Here is a 15,905-nt window from a genome sequence, read left to right on the forward strand (position 1 = left end):
GACAAATAGCCAAACGGCAGCTTCGATGTCTCTTAGCGTATCGGTCACAACCGAAGCTACGCTTATCAAATTGAGGTATACTTTATACCGTTTCGAAGTTAAGACAAAGGAATGCAACTTTCATGAGATAACTCAACCCAGTTCATGGTTTATCTAGGTCGAATTTACAGATTACAGAACCAGAATTTCACCGTCAGGCTGGTTAACAGCATTATGTTCAAATGACAAAACTCAGGCTACAAAAGTCCGATCGAGGCGTTTTCAAATGCGTTAGAAACCTACAACATAGCACTACAACTTTTGTGTTTTGGCAAAATGCTAATTGAATACGGATAAAGATGAAAAACCCCGGCCAGAATGATGAAATGTCAAAACTGTCCACAGAACTCTACCTATGGCAGTTGAGGGTATTTTTGTTATTTCATGAGATACAGTGCTCGATTGAGCTGAAATTTTGTAGGCAACTATAAAACATCATTTCCTACAACTTTCATGTTTGGAGCTAAGTCTAATTCGGTCTCCATAATGGCCAAATGAAACTGGTCAGAACAGGGTAGCATGAAAACTCAAATCTGGAATCTAGTGAATTCAAAGTGTAAACTTCACATTTCTAGCTTAAACCACTACTATAACTTCCTATACAAGATTATATACACCATATAACATCCATACAACAAGAAATATAAGTGAACAATTCAAAACCCTAACTCACAATTTCATTACCACAATCATCAAAACCACTTAAATAGGTATCACAAGGTAAGAATACAAGTTACTGCATGACTTAAACAAGCCTAAGGGAAAGGAAGAAGATTAACAGCCATAATACCTCAATAAAAGGCTTGCAAGAGATATCCTTCACATTTCCTTGCAAAATTTAGCTCCCCAAGCTTCCTAAGCTCTCAAATTAGAAGTTAATCGGTTTAGTTTTCCTGATTTCTCACTCAAACAAGCTAAGCTCAAGATGGATTGAGATGGTTTCCTCTCTCTTTTTTCCTTTCAAACTCAGGCTGGAAGGCTGAAAATGAAGGCTCAAATGAAGCTTCAAGAAGGTTAAAATGATGCAAATTAATTTGGGTCAAAATTGACAAGTGTCACATTTTGATTGGAAGTCAAATTTTGTTTTTTTCTCTCTTATTTTTGGTCCAATATTTCAGCTGCCTTGAGGATATTTTAGGGGCTGATTTTAATCAATTAATAACAAGGAGATTAAGGTAATAAAGTAGTGTTCAAGTGGTGCACTCACTCGATAACAAACGGTACCCGTCGGTTCAACCCGTTTTTTCTTCAATCGCGTATACTAGGGTTTTAACTTATAATTCACTAACTTATGATTCTTACTTCTAATTACACACTTAATATCATCTAAACTCATCCTTAATCACCGAATTTAGTACACACTCTGTACCGGGTACTCACACTACGAAAAGATGTAAAAACCTTAGTTTATCCTAACGATGAATGAAAAGGAAAAACTCTTAATTCTATTCTTTATTCCAAACATTGGAGATGTAAATGAGTAGTATAGCTATTATAAGGGAGTAAATACCAAAGAAAAAGGAATTTTAAGAAAATATGAAGGATTTTACAATTCCATAGATTAAAATTAGAGTTTTGATTAAAATGTGAGAGATTTAAGAAAACCGGTTAGTCACAAGTGAAAGCTAGGGTGTTGAGTACAAGTAGGGTTTCTAGTCTTTAAAACAAAACAATGTTTTAAAATAAAAATGAACTAAAGAAACCGTAATATCCTCTTTGAGACGAAACAAAAATATTATCATAAAAGTTGGGATATCACAACTTAAACAGTTGTTAAATACTTTTATTAAAAACTCTATTAAGAAAGTACTTTTCAATAAGTTATTGCAACCCAAGCGGACCCTAAACATTCATTTGGGAAATCCCTTTTGGGGAGATAAGTGCACATTTGTCTAGGCAAACCTGGTTGGTGTAACCAATCACTGATCTTTGGTTCAGTAGCCACCAAAAGGGACTCTCTTTTTGGATAGATTAGATTATAAAAATATTATTGTTACGGTAAAAAAAAATAGACGTGTTTGGTGCAACCTTTGTTTGCAGTAACTTATAATTTAGAACTTCATAGTTGTTAAAAACGCTTTAGAAGTTCATAGTTGTAAAAAACGTTTTCAAGGATGTATGAATTCCATTAGTGGTGTATATATCTTGTTACATTAATCCTCGCAAATTGTACAAATCCTAATTATGAAAATACATGGAAGAATTACATAAATTCAATTACTTTTGAACTGAAGTCATTAAGCAGTATAGGGGCAAAGACGATTGTTTGTAAAGTCAAATCCTATACTTCTTATCCCAACTTAAAATGTAAAGTCTAAATTATACCGCATAATTTTTAAATAATTGACAAGTGTGAGTTGCTCTGAATAGTAGGGAATTATTACATCTCTATTATAACAATGTATAAGTGTCAGTGATGAATCATACTCCTTTCGTCCCACATTGATAACCCTGTTTTCCTTTTTTGTCTGTCCCAAATTGTAATCCACTTGCCAATTGAAGAATGTTGTTGTATTTTAATTTTTCTAAAATACCCTTATTCAATGTAAGTTGTTGTTACAATAAACCTACCCCATTTAATGAGAGTTGATTCTTTTTTTACCATCAATTTAAGTTTTCATAAAGTTGTACTCTAATTAATGTGAGGGTATTTTAGAAAAATAGCTACCTAAATTGATTGTTCTAACAAAATTAACTACTTTTTATTAAACTGTGTAAAAAAAGAATCAGAACTATCAAAGTGAGACAAAGGGAATAATTTATTTAGAACAGTATACATTGTTTGAAGGATTATAGTTACAATTGTAAGCCTTTTACCCCTCTCCCTCATTTGACCATGAAAAGGTTATTGATTCCTTTCTTAAATCTTTGCTTTTCCATTTAGAGCCTCTTTGATGAACTTTAAACAAAATGGGGTGAGTAAGAAGAAACTATTTGGTTAGATTCAATTTATAAATCACGTGCTTCAAGTAATTTTACTATTTGTAGCGTTATTTGTACCTTCTAAAAATAATATAAACATCAACCATGTTAGTTTATTGCCTGCCAAAGTATTTCCCACTAAACAAAAACAAAACCAGTAAAAAAAAAAAAGACTGGTTTTTTTTTTTTTTTTTTTAGGAATTAGGAACTGTAACCAAGATTATCCAAAAGAGAAGTTCAAATTATGTGGTGTACATCATTTTTAACTTTAACGTTATGTGTAAGGCATACAAAAAAATTATTCTAAATTCATATTATATGTAAAGTGATTTATGCAGCAAATTACTCGAGTAGCTAATGAACTCTTTGAATAGTAATATTACCCATCAAATTAAAACTATAAATTTTGAACCATTTCGTTTGATTTCACCGTAATTTTACCAAATCTAATTATTAATAGTATGTCTCATAAAACATGCGAATCCTTAAATTTGACAGAATTAATGGTAGAATAAGATAGAATAATCCAAAATTTACAATTTTTGAGTTTAGTGGATAAAAACATACTAGTAATAATTGAGCGGTCAAAACTTGAACATTCAAAAATTTAATGGCTATCCCAGTAATTTGCTAGTGATTTAGGTGACTGAACAAAAGAACATGTATTTTATTCAAACCAATAAAATTATCTGAGAACAGGCTAATTGACAACCGTTTCATATCCCATTGCTGTTCTGCGAGTTTCAACGCCGAACCCTGGGCCCGGCTATTATACCGTTATGATGTCAAATAACGACTTCACGCAGTAAAGCATGCTGCCATTAGAATTTAAGACAAACATGCTGATGGGACCTACGTCAACTATTGAATCACACGATCCACGAGGCCCACCAGAATATGGGCCCAAAGCATCTGAGTCGCCGAAGTAATAATGGCCCTCAGATGAAGTTTTGGTGTACATCCCAAGGGAAAAAAGCAGCCCATGTTAACTCTGCATATCCGGGCATCTTTTAAAAGCCAAGTTTGAATTCTTGAAACTTGACAAAAATATGCATATGATGTTTAGGTAGCAGTCTCAGATTGATTGAAACCTTAAAATAAGAGAAAGGATAAAGAAATGGACAGAGAAAACTGGACAAATGCGGCAATAATGCCAACAACCTTGGGTTTGAACCAATGTCTTTGCAACCGATCCTATGGACCTTTCCAAAAAAAAAAAAAAAAAAAGATCCAATGGAAATTCCTTCAAAATATTTATTTTAGCTCCTGTCAATAATTATTTGTTCTTTAAAAAAAAATAAAAGAAATTCAAAGGGGAGTTGTTGAAGGTAAATTTAAAATTCAAATCAATATATGAATGTATATGTGGGGAGTTCTACAATACTTTTTGGATACGATACTAATAATTATTAAGTCACCGTTGAATGTATAAAAAAAAAGAGATATAAACTTTTAGATGATTTTAGAAATTTAAATTATTGAATGATAAGATCAGAGTTTATTGAATTTATAATCAAGGTATGGTACCCAAAAGGGATGGTAGAATTTTCCTATCTTTTGTATCTTTATAACTACTACATTTTATAAAATTTAACCTAATCTATACATTTTTTGGAACGATAACCTTTTTTTTTTATATAGTTAAAATGAAAGTGTTCGTATCTGAAACCTCTCACTTACACTATTTTCTCTCGAATCACTCAACACATCCCTCCTCTGAACCTTAACATTTGCTTGTACGCAAAATCTAAAGAATTAAGACTAGCATATCACCTTTTATAAGACTTATTACATAATTAGAATATTGTGAACCTTGAGTATAAATTGAACTTGGCAAGTTTGTAAATGTACATTGCTTAGGGGTGTTCAAACGCTCAAACTGAAGACTAATTTATCGTCATTTATAAGATTTATTACATAGGTAGAAGAATATTAATGGAATGGCAGTAAAAAACAGAACTGGAATGTCAATAAAGTACAAAAGACAATGCTGTCTCCTTAAAAAAGAAATTTTCAGGGGGATAATTTAGATTTAACCGAATCATCTAGACTTTTGAAAATGATGTTGTACCATAAGCTATCTCAGATATCATCAATAACGTTAACCCGTACAAAGTCCTTATCAAAACCTCACCTACCAGAAAATTTTCTCCTCTGTTGCAAATGGACAATTCAAAAGCCAAACAGCATAAAGATGGTGCTATGTTGAATCAACATTTCTTTTTCTGTAATTTGGTTGGCTACTAAAGTTATTGTAATATTGTGTTTAGATAGTAGATTATTTGGAAAAAAATTATTTGAAATAATAACATAACACTTTTTGCAATGTGACATATATAGGATAAAAAAATGATAGAAAATTGTGTTTATAATAAAGTTGAATAATATGAAAAAATGCTACAGTCTTTTTTGGATACGATATCCATGATTTTAATCCACATATATCTTACCATATCATTTAGTGATTTAAACTTTTGAAATAATTTAAGGGTTGATAGCTCTTATTCTATATTTAATGGTAAATTTAATTTCATCGGTACAGTATCAAAAGGGATTATAGAAGTCCCTGAAAAATATTATGGGCCATTAATTTTTTGCCTGACTTGCCTTCTTTGCAATTTTGTTTGGCCCATTAATTTTGAAAACCAAAAAAAAAAAAAAATGTTTGAAAAATTTTAAATGAAAGGACATTGGAGATTGTCATTGAAATTTGCAAAAAGGCCTTGATGCATATTGCCTCCCTTTACAGTCAACTTTGAATCTTTCTTTGTTTTCTGGGACTATATAAAATAACAAAAGCAGGTAAAAGTTAATTAAATGATTGATGCATGCAAGATTCAGTCAAACTAATAAACTGAAAAGGCATTCACTAATTACTAAAAAGGCCAAAAGAGAGATGGCATTTTCGTGGATCTTACTCACTTTCGGGGATAAATCCACCACTAAAATATGGATTTGAAATCCTCTTATTTTTTCTTTATTTTTTCGATTATACTAATAGTATTATGGGTTGTCTAACAATGCCTATTGGACACTCGTTAAGATATATTTTACGTGTCATATTTTTTAACAATTTAAGATTAATTAAATAAAATAAAAAATATAATATAGGAAAAATAAAATTAAATAAAAAAATATATAAATAAAAGAAATGATAATAATTGTTAATATATGCATACATATAGTAGGTTCGATGAATTATAGGAGTGTCTAACGAGCACTCATTAGAAAAACCTTAATATTATATCAAATCTTGTAAGAATTGTATAAATATGAGACAAAATCAGACAAAATTCAAGTGAACTTATACGCTCTTGATTTAGGATCCGAGACCTTTGCGGTTGAGTTCTGTCCAATTCAATCTAATTAATAAATTGTTCTGTTTGATAAAATTTTTATAACATTTTGTATAAACTTATACAATTTTGATGTGATTGTAAAATTTATAAGCTCATACAAAATTATACTAAAACTGTATAAATTTATAATTTACACCAAATATTTTAAGAATTAAAACAACCAGACAGGGTATTGACTAAATGATCCTCCTTGGGTCCTGCTTGCTCAGTTGCTTGTCTTTGTCAAAGGAATCAAACAAAGTCCAAATTCTTGAGCTTCCCTCCTCGTTTCCTCCACAATTCTCGCTCACCAATTTCTCTGTCTCTCAAACATAATCGTAGTTTACTAAACTAATCTCATTAAAATAAGAACCGATCTCACTTCCTCATCTTCCATTATCTGCCTTTCTCTCTCTGCGCAAACTCTTTCTGTTTCTGTAGAACAAGTGAAAAATGGCTGTAAGTACTCGATTTTTCTGCAGTTATGCACTTGTTTCAACGTTTGGAAGATTTCCCAGTTTAGTTTTGAAGTACAACTGTAGAATTATACATGCCCAGATAAAGAAGATCGAGTAATAGCAATGTGGTTCTTGATGTTTTATAGTACAGCTCTACAATATGTTTGATGAAAGCCCCTGAAAGATGCTAATCTTCTGGCTTGATTCTTTTGCAAGCGATTGATTGAATCATAAAGATGGAAACCTTTGTTTTCTGTTTATGAGTAGGTGTTCTTGTCTAGATCCATTAAACATTTTTTTTTGGTGTGGGGGGTAAAGAGATCCTGTTTTGGTGTAAAATTTGAAACTTTACTCAGTAAGCTTTGGATTAATCATATGCAGATTTTGGTATTGGGAAGAAGTTGGTTTTTGGCTTTTTTCTTTTGGATTGATTATGTTTTCAACGGCTGGATTTGTTAATTTACCAAGATACTGGGTTTTGATTCAATTAGCATGTAAAGCGTCACCAATTTATCAGTTTGTTTACTGAGTTTGAAAATGCAGGCGTCTGTACAATGTAGGCCACAAGATAGAAGTCTTGGGATGGTGATGAAGGAGATAGAGGGGGATCTTGCTACGTTCCTTGAGATGCGGAAGCGCGAAAAGGAGAGGAATGGTCTTCTTCTCATTGAGAATAATGATGGATTTGATCATTCAGCAGGTTAACTGATCTTTGGTTTTTATGTCCTTTTAGCTCAATTTACCTTTTTATTCCATGGACATCACGTTGGCAGCTTATTATTTGTATTATTATTATTATTATCATTTTATAAGTATCCTGTTTGTTGATTTTCGTGTTGATGTAATATCTGGAGTTGTTATTAAGAATTAGTAGTCTTTGAATCTGCACTGATGGATTGGTTTTTTCGTGGGTGCAGCATCAAATCCTGATAACTCAGTGGTATCAGATGCAATTTTCATAGAGACTACACAAACAACTCCTGCTGATAATTTTTTCGCTGCTGTGAGCAATAAAAGTGATTATGATTGGTACTTTGTTCAACTGACGTGATGCCCTGAATTTAGAGCATCTTATTTTGATTTATGTGTATGACTGAGCTTTATCAATTCCAAATGACAGAGGGTTAAGAATAATTTTATAGGATAATTTGTTTGATTAAGTTTCACGTTCTTGCTGTACAACATAGTTTGAGAGGGGAAAATCATCTTACCTGAATCTATGATTAGCGTAGGTAAAGATGTTTGCCAGTTGTCTGGGTATTCTGTAACATTAATGGTGTTAGGTTGTAGTGATATTTAGGCGTTCTCATGTATGCTGGGGAAAACTTTTCACCTCAATTGACAAAAAATGTCTGCTGGAAAATTAAATGTTTTAGTCTACCAGACTGCACTCTGCATTGCTGCTTTTCAAACTTTCACATTTTCATTCATTGCTTGACAAGAACTGCTCTACTCATAGCAAGTGGGAAGTTTTATACTTTTCTGTCCATGTATTAAATCTGCCAATATATATCTAACTTTCCTCCATGAGGTTCTTCTCCTGACTGTATGTATCATAATTATAATTATCATACTCATCATTCATGATCCTTACATTCTTTTCCGGCTGAACATGGTTTATTCTGTCCACTGCTGTTGCATTCTACTGCTCCCCATTGGAAGTGTTGTATTCCCTAGAATTGCAAACTAAATGCTTTCCTTTTCTTAATTTATATGACAAGTAACAAATAATAGCCAATAGTGTCTAGAAATAATAATAGCATCTAGAAATAATAATCACCAAGTATAGGACTATGGATTTATTTCTAAGGTTCTTTATCTTGATTATAAGCTTTCAAAACTTTTGTGGACAAGTGAATTTCGCAACCTTTGTACTTCACAATCAAGGGAAAATTGGATATGATGTTTTCCAAGTGTAGAGAAGGATAACTTCAGATTGGTCTGATATGACACTAAAGAAATAGGAAAATATTCGAAGAAATATATCTTGTTTCTCTGTTTCTTTTACAGCTGAACATGGTTTATTCTGTCCACTGCTGTTGCATTCTACTGCCCCCCCCGGAATTTGAAGATATTGTATTCTGTAGGAACTATGAACTAAATGCTTTCCTTTTTTGGATTTATATGGCAAGTGACAAATAATAGCCAGTAGCTTCTAGAAATAATAATCACCAAGTATAGGACTACAGATTCATTTCTAAGGTTCTTTATCTTGAATTTGGGCTTTCAAAGCTCTTGTGGATGAGTGAGTTTCGCAACCTTCGGACTTCACAATAAAGGGAAATTTGGATATGATATTTTCCAAGTGTTGAGAAGGATAAGTTCAGATTGATTTGATATGATGCACTAAAGAAAACAGGAAAATGGTTGAAGAAATATATCTTGCTTCTCTCTTTTGTTTATTTCCTCCATCTGAATTTACCAATCTCTTCCCCAGGCTTGTTGCATCACCTGATACTCCTTCCTTACCTTTGCCGGAGCTGGAGGTACAAAATGCTGACAGTCAGACTTCAATTACAGAGGCTCTAAGTACAGCTGAAATATTCAAGGCAAGCATGTCTAACCTCCATTTCCCCCCACCTCCCCCAAAAAAAAATTTTTTTTAAGCTTTTATTTTTTCCATTTTCATTAGTGTTTCCTTTATTAGTTGCTTTTTAATATGTTCCTATGGTTGGCTTTGAGTTTGACTTGCAAAACCAAGTTTTCAATATTATAGATTTCTTGATCCCTGCAGCCAGAAAACCTACCTGATGAACCTTCTTCAGCAAACACCACATCTGCTCAACTGATTACATCAACTAGTAAACACTCCTCTGCTTCAAGAAATAAAAGGTCTTCATTATCAGAGGGGCAAAAACCAACTGCTTCTAGATCTGCAACTCCAACTAGGAAGTCAGGCTTACTTTCAGCATCAAAACCCTCGAGATCATCCACACCCACTTCAAGAGGCGTTGCTGCTTCTGCAAAGCCTGTGGTTCCTATAGTGAGATCCTCAACTCCTACAAGAGCTACTGCTCGCTCTTCCACACCAACTTTGAGCTTAAGATCTGCGTCTAAGTCAGAATCGAGGTTTGCAAGACCTACGTGTAAAGCTTCAACTCCATCAAGTGCAACTAGTATGTCTGCTGCTGGTCGGTCTTCCTCAGTGACAAAGACAGTTCCAACAACGGTAAAAAGTTTAAAAACATCATGTGGTACTACTCCTCCAGTCAAGTCTCAGCCTAAGAAGACAGCTGAGAAGGCTGTTTTTTCATCTAATACCCCTCCAAATTTGAGAATGGCAGTGCCTAAAAGGCCATCTTCCGCATCCAGAGAAAGACTGACTGCATCTAGTTGCCTATTGTCTTCGAGCGACTCTATCGCTGGGAGACCGAGACAGAAGTCATGTTCTCCTTCACGTGGGCGAGTCAATGATGGTGCTTTTAACCATGAAATCACTATATTTCCTAAGAGTCGAGGATACTCCAACTGTAATGACAGTGTGAATCCAGTTTTGATTGGTACCAAGATGGTTGAAAGAGTAGTGAACATGCGGAAGCTAGCTCCTTCTAAACATAATAACTATGAATCCCAGGATAACTCCTCAGGGAAGCCTTCTTTGTCCATTGGCAACTCAGGCTTCGGAAGGTCACTGTCAAAAAAGTCCTTAGACATGGCTATACGGCATATGGTAAGTCCTGTAGACTGCAATTTGCACATCTTGTTTTGCATTATCTTAAAAGGTAGCCATTTGCAGATAGCTAGAGAATTACTACACCAATATGCATCTACAAAAACTACATATGGTGCTAAAGAATAGTTGTATGGAAGTGGTATCTTTGAAATAAAAATATCTAAGGCTGAACAACTGCTGTCTAATCGACTGAAGAATGGTAGGGAAAATGTTTGATGTCAACTTTCATGGATTTGAGGACTTTTTATGAGCCCATAAGTCCTGCATATTGTGGCCTCACACAATTCCTTTTGGCAGGATATACGAGGCATCTCCGGTAATCTAAAGACAATAGTAACAAGTCTTCCAGCTTCTAAATCTGGCTCAACAAAAAGCAGGACCACCAGTCTTTCAGACTCTCCTCTTGCCACATGCAGCACTGCTAGTTCCGAGCCCAGTGTTAACAATGTTGCCAATGTGTTGGATGGTAGAGATATTGATGTTAATGATATTGGCTGTGAAAGGGAGTCCTTGCCCCCTACCAGTTAGTGGAATTAGCAACCTGAGGCAATTGAGGATGTGTTTACTGCTGCTCCAGACTCAGTATCTTCCCTCCATTTAGTGGGATTAGCAACCAGTTGCAGTTAAGGATGTATTTACTGGGTATTTCAGCATTAGATCATTTATATTCAACCCTTCTTCAGGTGTTCGTGATTTTCCCTATAATATAGACTTCTTGGGATATTCCATGCGGATATATTTTTTTGGATCCTTTGCAACATCATGGGAAATTGTATACTATCTATAGCTCTAAATTTTGACTAGATGTATGAATAGTCTCTGTAATTATAATGGAGGTGCCGATGTTCAAATAGCTTCAGGTTCTGTTCTTTGATTCTAATTGTGCTCCTTGTCATATCCTGATTTCATTGGGGCTCTTTTAACATGGATTGATCCTGTTGATTTCCAAATGCCAAGTATGCATTGCTTCTGATTCTTGTTAACATTATAACATACATCAATAGTTAGGTTAAATGCAGGAATACGATTGACATCCTAAATGTGAACTACATTTTGTGATGACTAATGAGACGTAGCAATGCAGTTCAAATCGAAAATCTGAAAGTGATGCATCTAATCAGAATTTAAAATTCTCCCTTAAGTCTAGGAATCTGAACCTCAAGCACGTGCAATATGAAGGCAAAAAGAGATTGCGAGAGGTGAAATTGGACTTGTATCAAATCTATCTCTGCGTTTATGACTAGAAAATCATAGTCAAACTCATCTTCTGGATCTCCGGCAAAGATGCGTTACCTGTTGTTACTTTTGTAAGGATGGGATAGTAGAAATATTCCTTCGTATCAGAAATCTTTTTACTTCACATCAGGGGGTTGAAGTGTACCTGTCTCCCTGGATGTTACAATGCAAAAGTGTCTCAGCTCAAGGAAGAGTGAATGAAACTTGGGGCGCTTTAGCTGCAATCACCTTTTCATGGTGTCTGGGATTTTCATTAGTGTTTCTTGAGGAGTCTGGACTCAAAGGGTTGCTCTGATTGTAACAAGTGGCCGGAAATATAAGCCATAATAGTGGTATTAATCTGGCTGATGATCTCGGAAAATGTTTAGCCATTTCAATTGTGCATGGTTGTAAAAGAAGGATCCCTACAAGGCTATTATTGACATATTATTACAACTCTTGCTAGTTGGAAAGGTAGAACTCTATCTTTCGTAGAGAGAGCTACTTTGATTTAAAGTATTACAGCTGCAATTCCTAACTATACTCTGCAAACTTCTTACTTGCCTAGCTCTGTTTGTGATGAGATTCATGGGTTGAATAAATTTTTTTTTTTGGGAGATTAGTTGATTCCAACTAAAAGGTTCACCTTGTGAGTTGGAATTCCAACAAAAATGTTTATTCAGCACTTGAACAACTTAAAGGATCCAACAAACCTTTAGAAGAATATTGTATAGATGAACATTGTGACCAAGATAAAGACCCTTAAAAGTTGTTCAAGTGCTGAATAAAATTTGAGTATGGAATATGGATTACTTAGAATACCATGTTACTACTACTGATGTTGTTGAGCATGTCCTGGCTATTTGTTTGCCGATTGCAAATCTTCGGCTGATAAATTCGTTTGGGGTCCAAGAAGCTTAGGTAAGTCTCCTCAAATTCTGCCTATCAAAATGGTTTGCAAGGACAGAAGCACACGCCAGGAATAGGAAATGGATTTGGAACTTGCAGCTACACCAAAAAGATTAAAAAGGCCTTCTTTGGACAATGAAGCATGGAAAATTTCTCACATACCATGTGAGAATGATAAGGAAACTTTTTCCTGATGCATCCTGCGAACGTTAAAATCAAAGTAAAGAAAATTTTGCGGCACTTATTCTGTGGGTGCTCAAAGGCCAAAGGCATATGGGGTTTGGGAAATTTTGTTTGGCGGGTAATTAACTTTGGAAGTATTGTATATAAAGAACTTTATATAAAGTGGGAATGTCACTTGAATTGTTGGTGGTCTTTCGTCCTCTGCGCCTGTGCAAATCACGTGCCGGGCAAATCCTGTTGCTGGTCCTCAGTGGCTTGCTGCCTTTTTGCTCCTCCACCGTCATGCACCTTCATTTTTTGCTGCCTTTTTAGTTGGTTCTTTTCTATATACCCATGCTGTTTTTTTTTTCCCGCTCCTTCTTTGCTTTTCTGACGTATTATATATTACATTATATATTATATATTATATATATATACCTATCTTCTATTATATTATATTTATATTTAGTCTATATTTTAATAATATTTGTTATAAATTCTTTTTTTTATATATTATTTCGCTATTCGGTATTTGCTTCTTTTTTTATATAGTACCCATGTTGTTTTTTTATCCTCTCCTCCTTTAAAATAAATATTTTGTATTTGTATGACTTTTTTTTACTTTTTATACTTTTTTTTATATAGTACCCATGCTGTTTTTTTTTTCCTCTCCTCCTTTAAAATAAATATTTTGTATTTTTATGACTTTTTTTTTCTTTTTATACTTTTAAATATTATTTTTTCCTTTCTCCCGTTTTTTCATCTTTACTCTTATATTTATTTTTTTGTTATTACTGGCTGACTATTTTTTCCCTTCTGCGTAATAATTTCCGGATATTTTCTCTTCCCATTTTTTAAAACATATTTTCTTATGTGATCTTTCTTACCTGTGTTGTAATACAAAATTTATTAGTCAACATGATAGTAGTGCTTATTATTATAAGGCTGGTACTAATGATACATTTGTATAATATCTTAGCTATATTGTCATGAAAACATTACTAATCATAATGATATAACAGTACTTACTATTATAAGCCTAATCCTAATGATAGATTGGTCTAATCACCATGAACACAAGACATTAATAGGCGAGCCAGCATAACCAGACGCCTTGCCCGTTTCTTCTATTGGTCGGCACAGTCACCTCTCAGCCTACGCAGCCTGCAATTGATTATTTTTGGGTGTCTCCATGCAACATTTGCACGTCTCTAGACATGCTTTCCCAGGTTCTCATGCATCCAAGACCTTCCAGGTAATCATTTGAGTTTCTTCCACTTGCATTTCACCCTCATTTCCTTCTTCTTTTGCTTCCTTACATGCATTGCTTCCACTTCTTCTTCCTCCACCTTTTCCTTACCTCTGTTTCCTTGTGCGTCTTTCTTCAATCAGTGTTCTTGCTGCTTTCCTGATGTTTGCTACTACATCTGCTGTAAGTGCTGCTGCAATTTCGCTATCCCTATTCGTGTAGTGCTGTTTGTATTCCCCCCCCCCCCCATTCTTGTACTTATCGTGCTTGCTGCTTTGTTCTACATGACGATGCTATTATTATTCATCTTGCATTTTTTTTTTTCGATTCTGTTTGTTCTACCGTTTCCATTTTCATTCCATTGTTATCTCTTACTGTTTTGGCTTTCGTTTTTACTTTCACTTGTACCCAGTTTTTAGTTGCCTCTGTTCCTTTTCGTCGGCTTTCATGCTGAAAATTGCCTCTGTTCTATATGATTCGCATGCTTTCTTGGTCATCTTCGTTTGCATGCTATTATTGTTTCTACACTTTTTAGCTTTCTGCCGTTAATTGCTTTTTTTCGTTGCCCTCTTCGTTTCCTCCATGTTCTGATAGCTGCAGGTTGCTGCTTATTTTCCTTGCTTCAGGAAGGGGTGGTAAGCATTTTTTAGTTAATTGTAATTGAGCCACTAGCTGTGTCTGATGCTTTTTGTTGCCTCTATTCCTTTATTATCTGCTTTCCTGCTAGAACATTGCCTCTGTTCTATATGTTTCGTATGCTTTCTTGGTCATTTTTTTTTTGTTGTAATTGAGCCGCTGAGTTTTATATTGCATTTGAGCCGCTGTGTTTACTAATTTTTGTTGCTGCTGTTCCTTTTTATCCTCTTTCCTGCTAAACCATTGCCTCTGTTCTGTGTGTTTCGCCTGCTTTCTTGGTCAGCTTCGTTTACATGCTACTATTGCTTCTACACTTTCTACCTTTCTGACATTTGTTGCTATTTTTTGTGGCCATCTTCAGTACCTCCAGGTTCTGGTAGCTGGAAGTTGCTGCTTACTTTCCTTGCTTCAGCAGAAGGTACTTAGCATTTTCTTTTTCCAAGAGTGATTGAGACGTTATGTTTACTGCTCCGTCGAGCTTTGTCTCCTTTTATCAAACATTTATTAGCTACTTTGTTCTCCATTTCTGTTTATATGCCGCGTTAGCTTCTTCTGCTTTTACTTCCTGTCTGACGTGCCTACTTTTCCGTTGGAAATACCTGTGGTCCGTTTATGTAGTCCTCTCGCAAATCTCGTACCATACCATGGATAGAAATGCAAAACGCCGCAAACGTTATGCAGAAATGGAGGAAAAAATAGTCAGCCAGTAATAACAAAAAAATAAATATAAGAGTAAAGATGAAAAAACGGGAGAAAGGAAAAAATAATATTTAAAAGTATAAAAAGAAAAAAAAAGTCATAAAAATACAAAAAATTTATTTTAAAGGAGGAGAGGAAAAAAAACAGCATGGGTACTATATAAAAAAAGCACTACAAATAACAATTGAGCAAAAAATTGTTCGCTATCCGTGTTTATACGATTTTTTTAGTTGTCGACTAGGTTATACGATTTTTTTTGTGAGCTGGGCTGGTGCTAAGCAGTCAGGAAAATGGGGGAAAAAAGAAAGAAAAAGACAAGGAAAAATCGATTGAAAAGCAATGCTAAGCAAATCAAAGTGATAGTCACTTGAGCCAGGATTTAGCGACCGTAGTAGTGCTATTCTAATGGTGGGAAGTAGCCTCCGAGATTCTATTAAATCTTTTTAGTCATTGTCTGCACTGTTACATGTATAGATTATGTGTCATGGCTGTTGTCCATATACTTGCCAATGCCCCCTTTCGAAAGTTTTAGAATGTCACATTTGCAGAAAGATTTCAAGGCTGGTAAGCAAATCAGGCTACAAGCTTACTCAAGCCATAAAATC

The 15,905-nt window shown here is 34.5% G+C and overlaps 1 protein-coding gene across 2 annotated transcripts; it reads left to right on the plus strand.

The window, feature by feature from the left end:
* Positions 1 to 6,518: 6,518 nt before the first annotated feature.
* On the plus strand, positions 6,519 to 11,310 carry LOC113691579 (uncharacterized). Of its 2 annotated transcripts, none has more exons than XM_027209784.2 (6): positions 6,519 to 6,758; positions 7,301 to 7,457; positions 7,675 to 7,786; positions 9,195 to 9,306; positions 9,492 to 10,427; positions 10,728 to 11,310. In XM_027209784.2, the coding sequence occupies exons 1-6, from the start codon at positions 6,753 to 6,755 to the stop codon at positions 10,956 to 10,958; spliced, it is 1,554 nt and encodes a 517-aa protein (XP_027065585.1). In that variant the 5' UTR covers positions 6,519 to 6,752; the 3' UTR covers positions 10,959 to 11,310. The 2 variants fall into 2 exon arrangements, with proteins under 2 accessions (XP_027065585.1, XP_027065586.1); XM_027209785.2 differs by lacking the exon at positions 6,519 to 6,758 and adding an exon at positions 6,836 to 7,020.
* Positions 11,311 to 15,905: the final 4,595 nt, after the last annotated feature.

This window comes from Coffea arabica, chromosome 6c (genome assembly GCF_036785885.1).
Source record: "Coffea arabica cultivar ET-39 chromosome 6c, Coffea Arabica ET-39 HiFi, whole genome shotgun sequence".
Taxonomy (NCBI): Eukaryota; Viridiplantae; Streptophyta; class Magnoliopsida; order Gentianales; family Rubiaceae; genus Coffea; species Coffea arabica.

Excerpts from the sequence above, each read along its gene's own strand:
- LOC113691579 (XM_027209784.2), top strand. Across the intron at positions 7,458-7,674 it reads TGGATTTGATCATTCAGCAG|CATCAAATCCTGATAACTCA; the intron begins GTTAACTGATCT and ends TCGTGGGTGCAG. Across the intron at positions 9,307-9,491 it reads GTACAGCTGAAATATTCAAG|CCAGAAAACCTACCTGATGA; the intron begins GCAAGCATGTCT and ends TGATCCCTGCAG.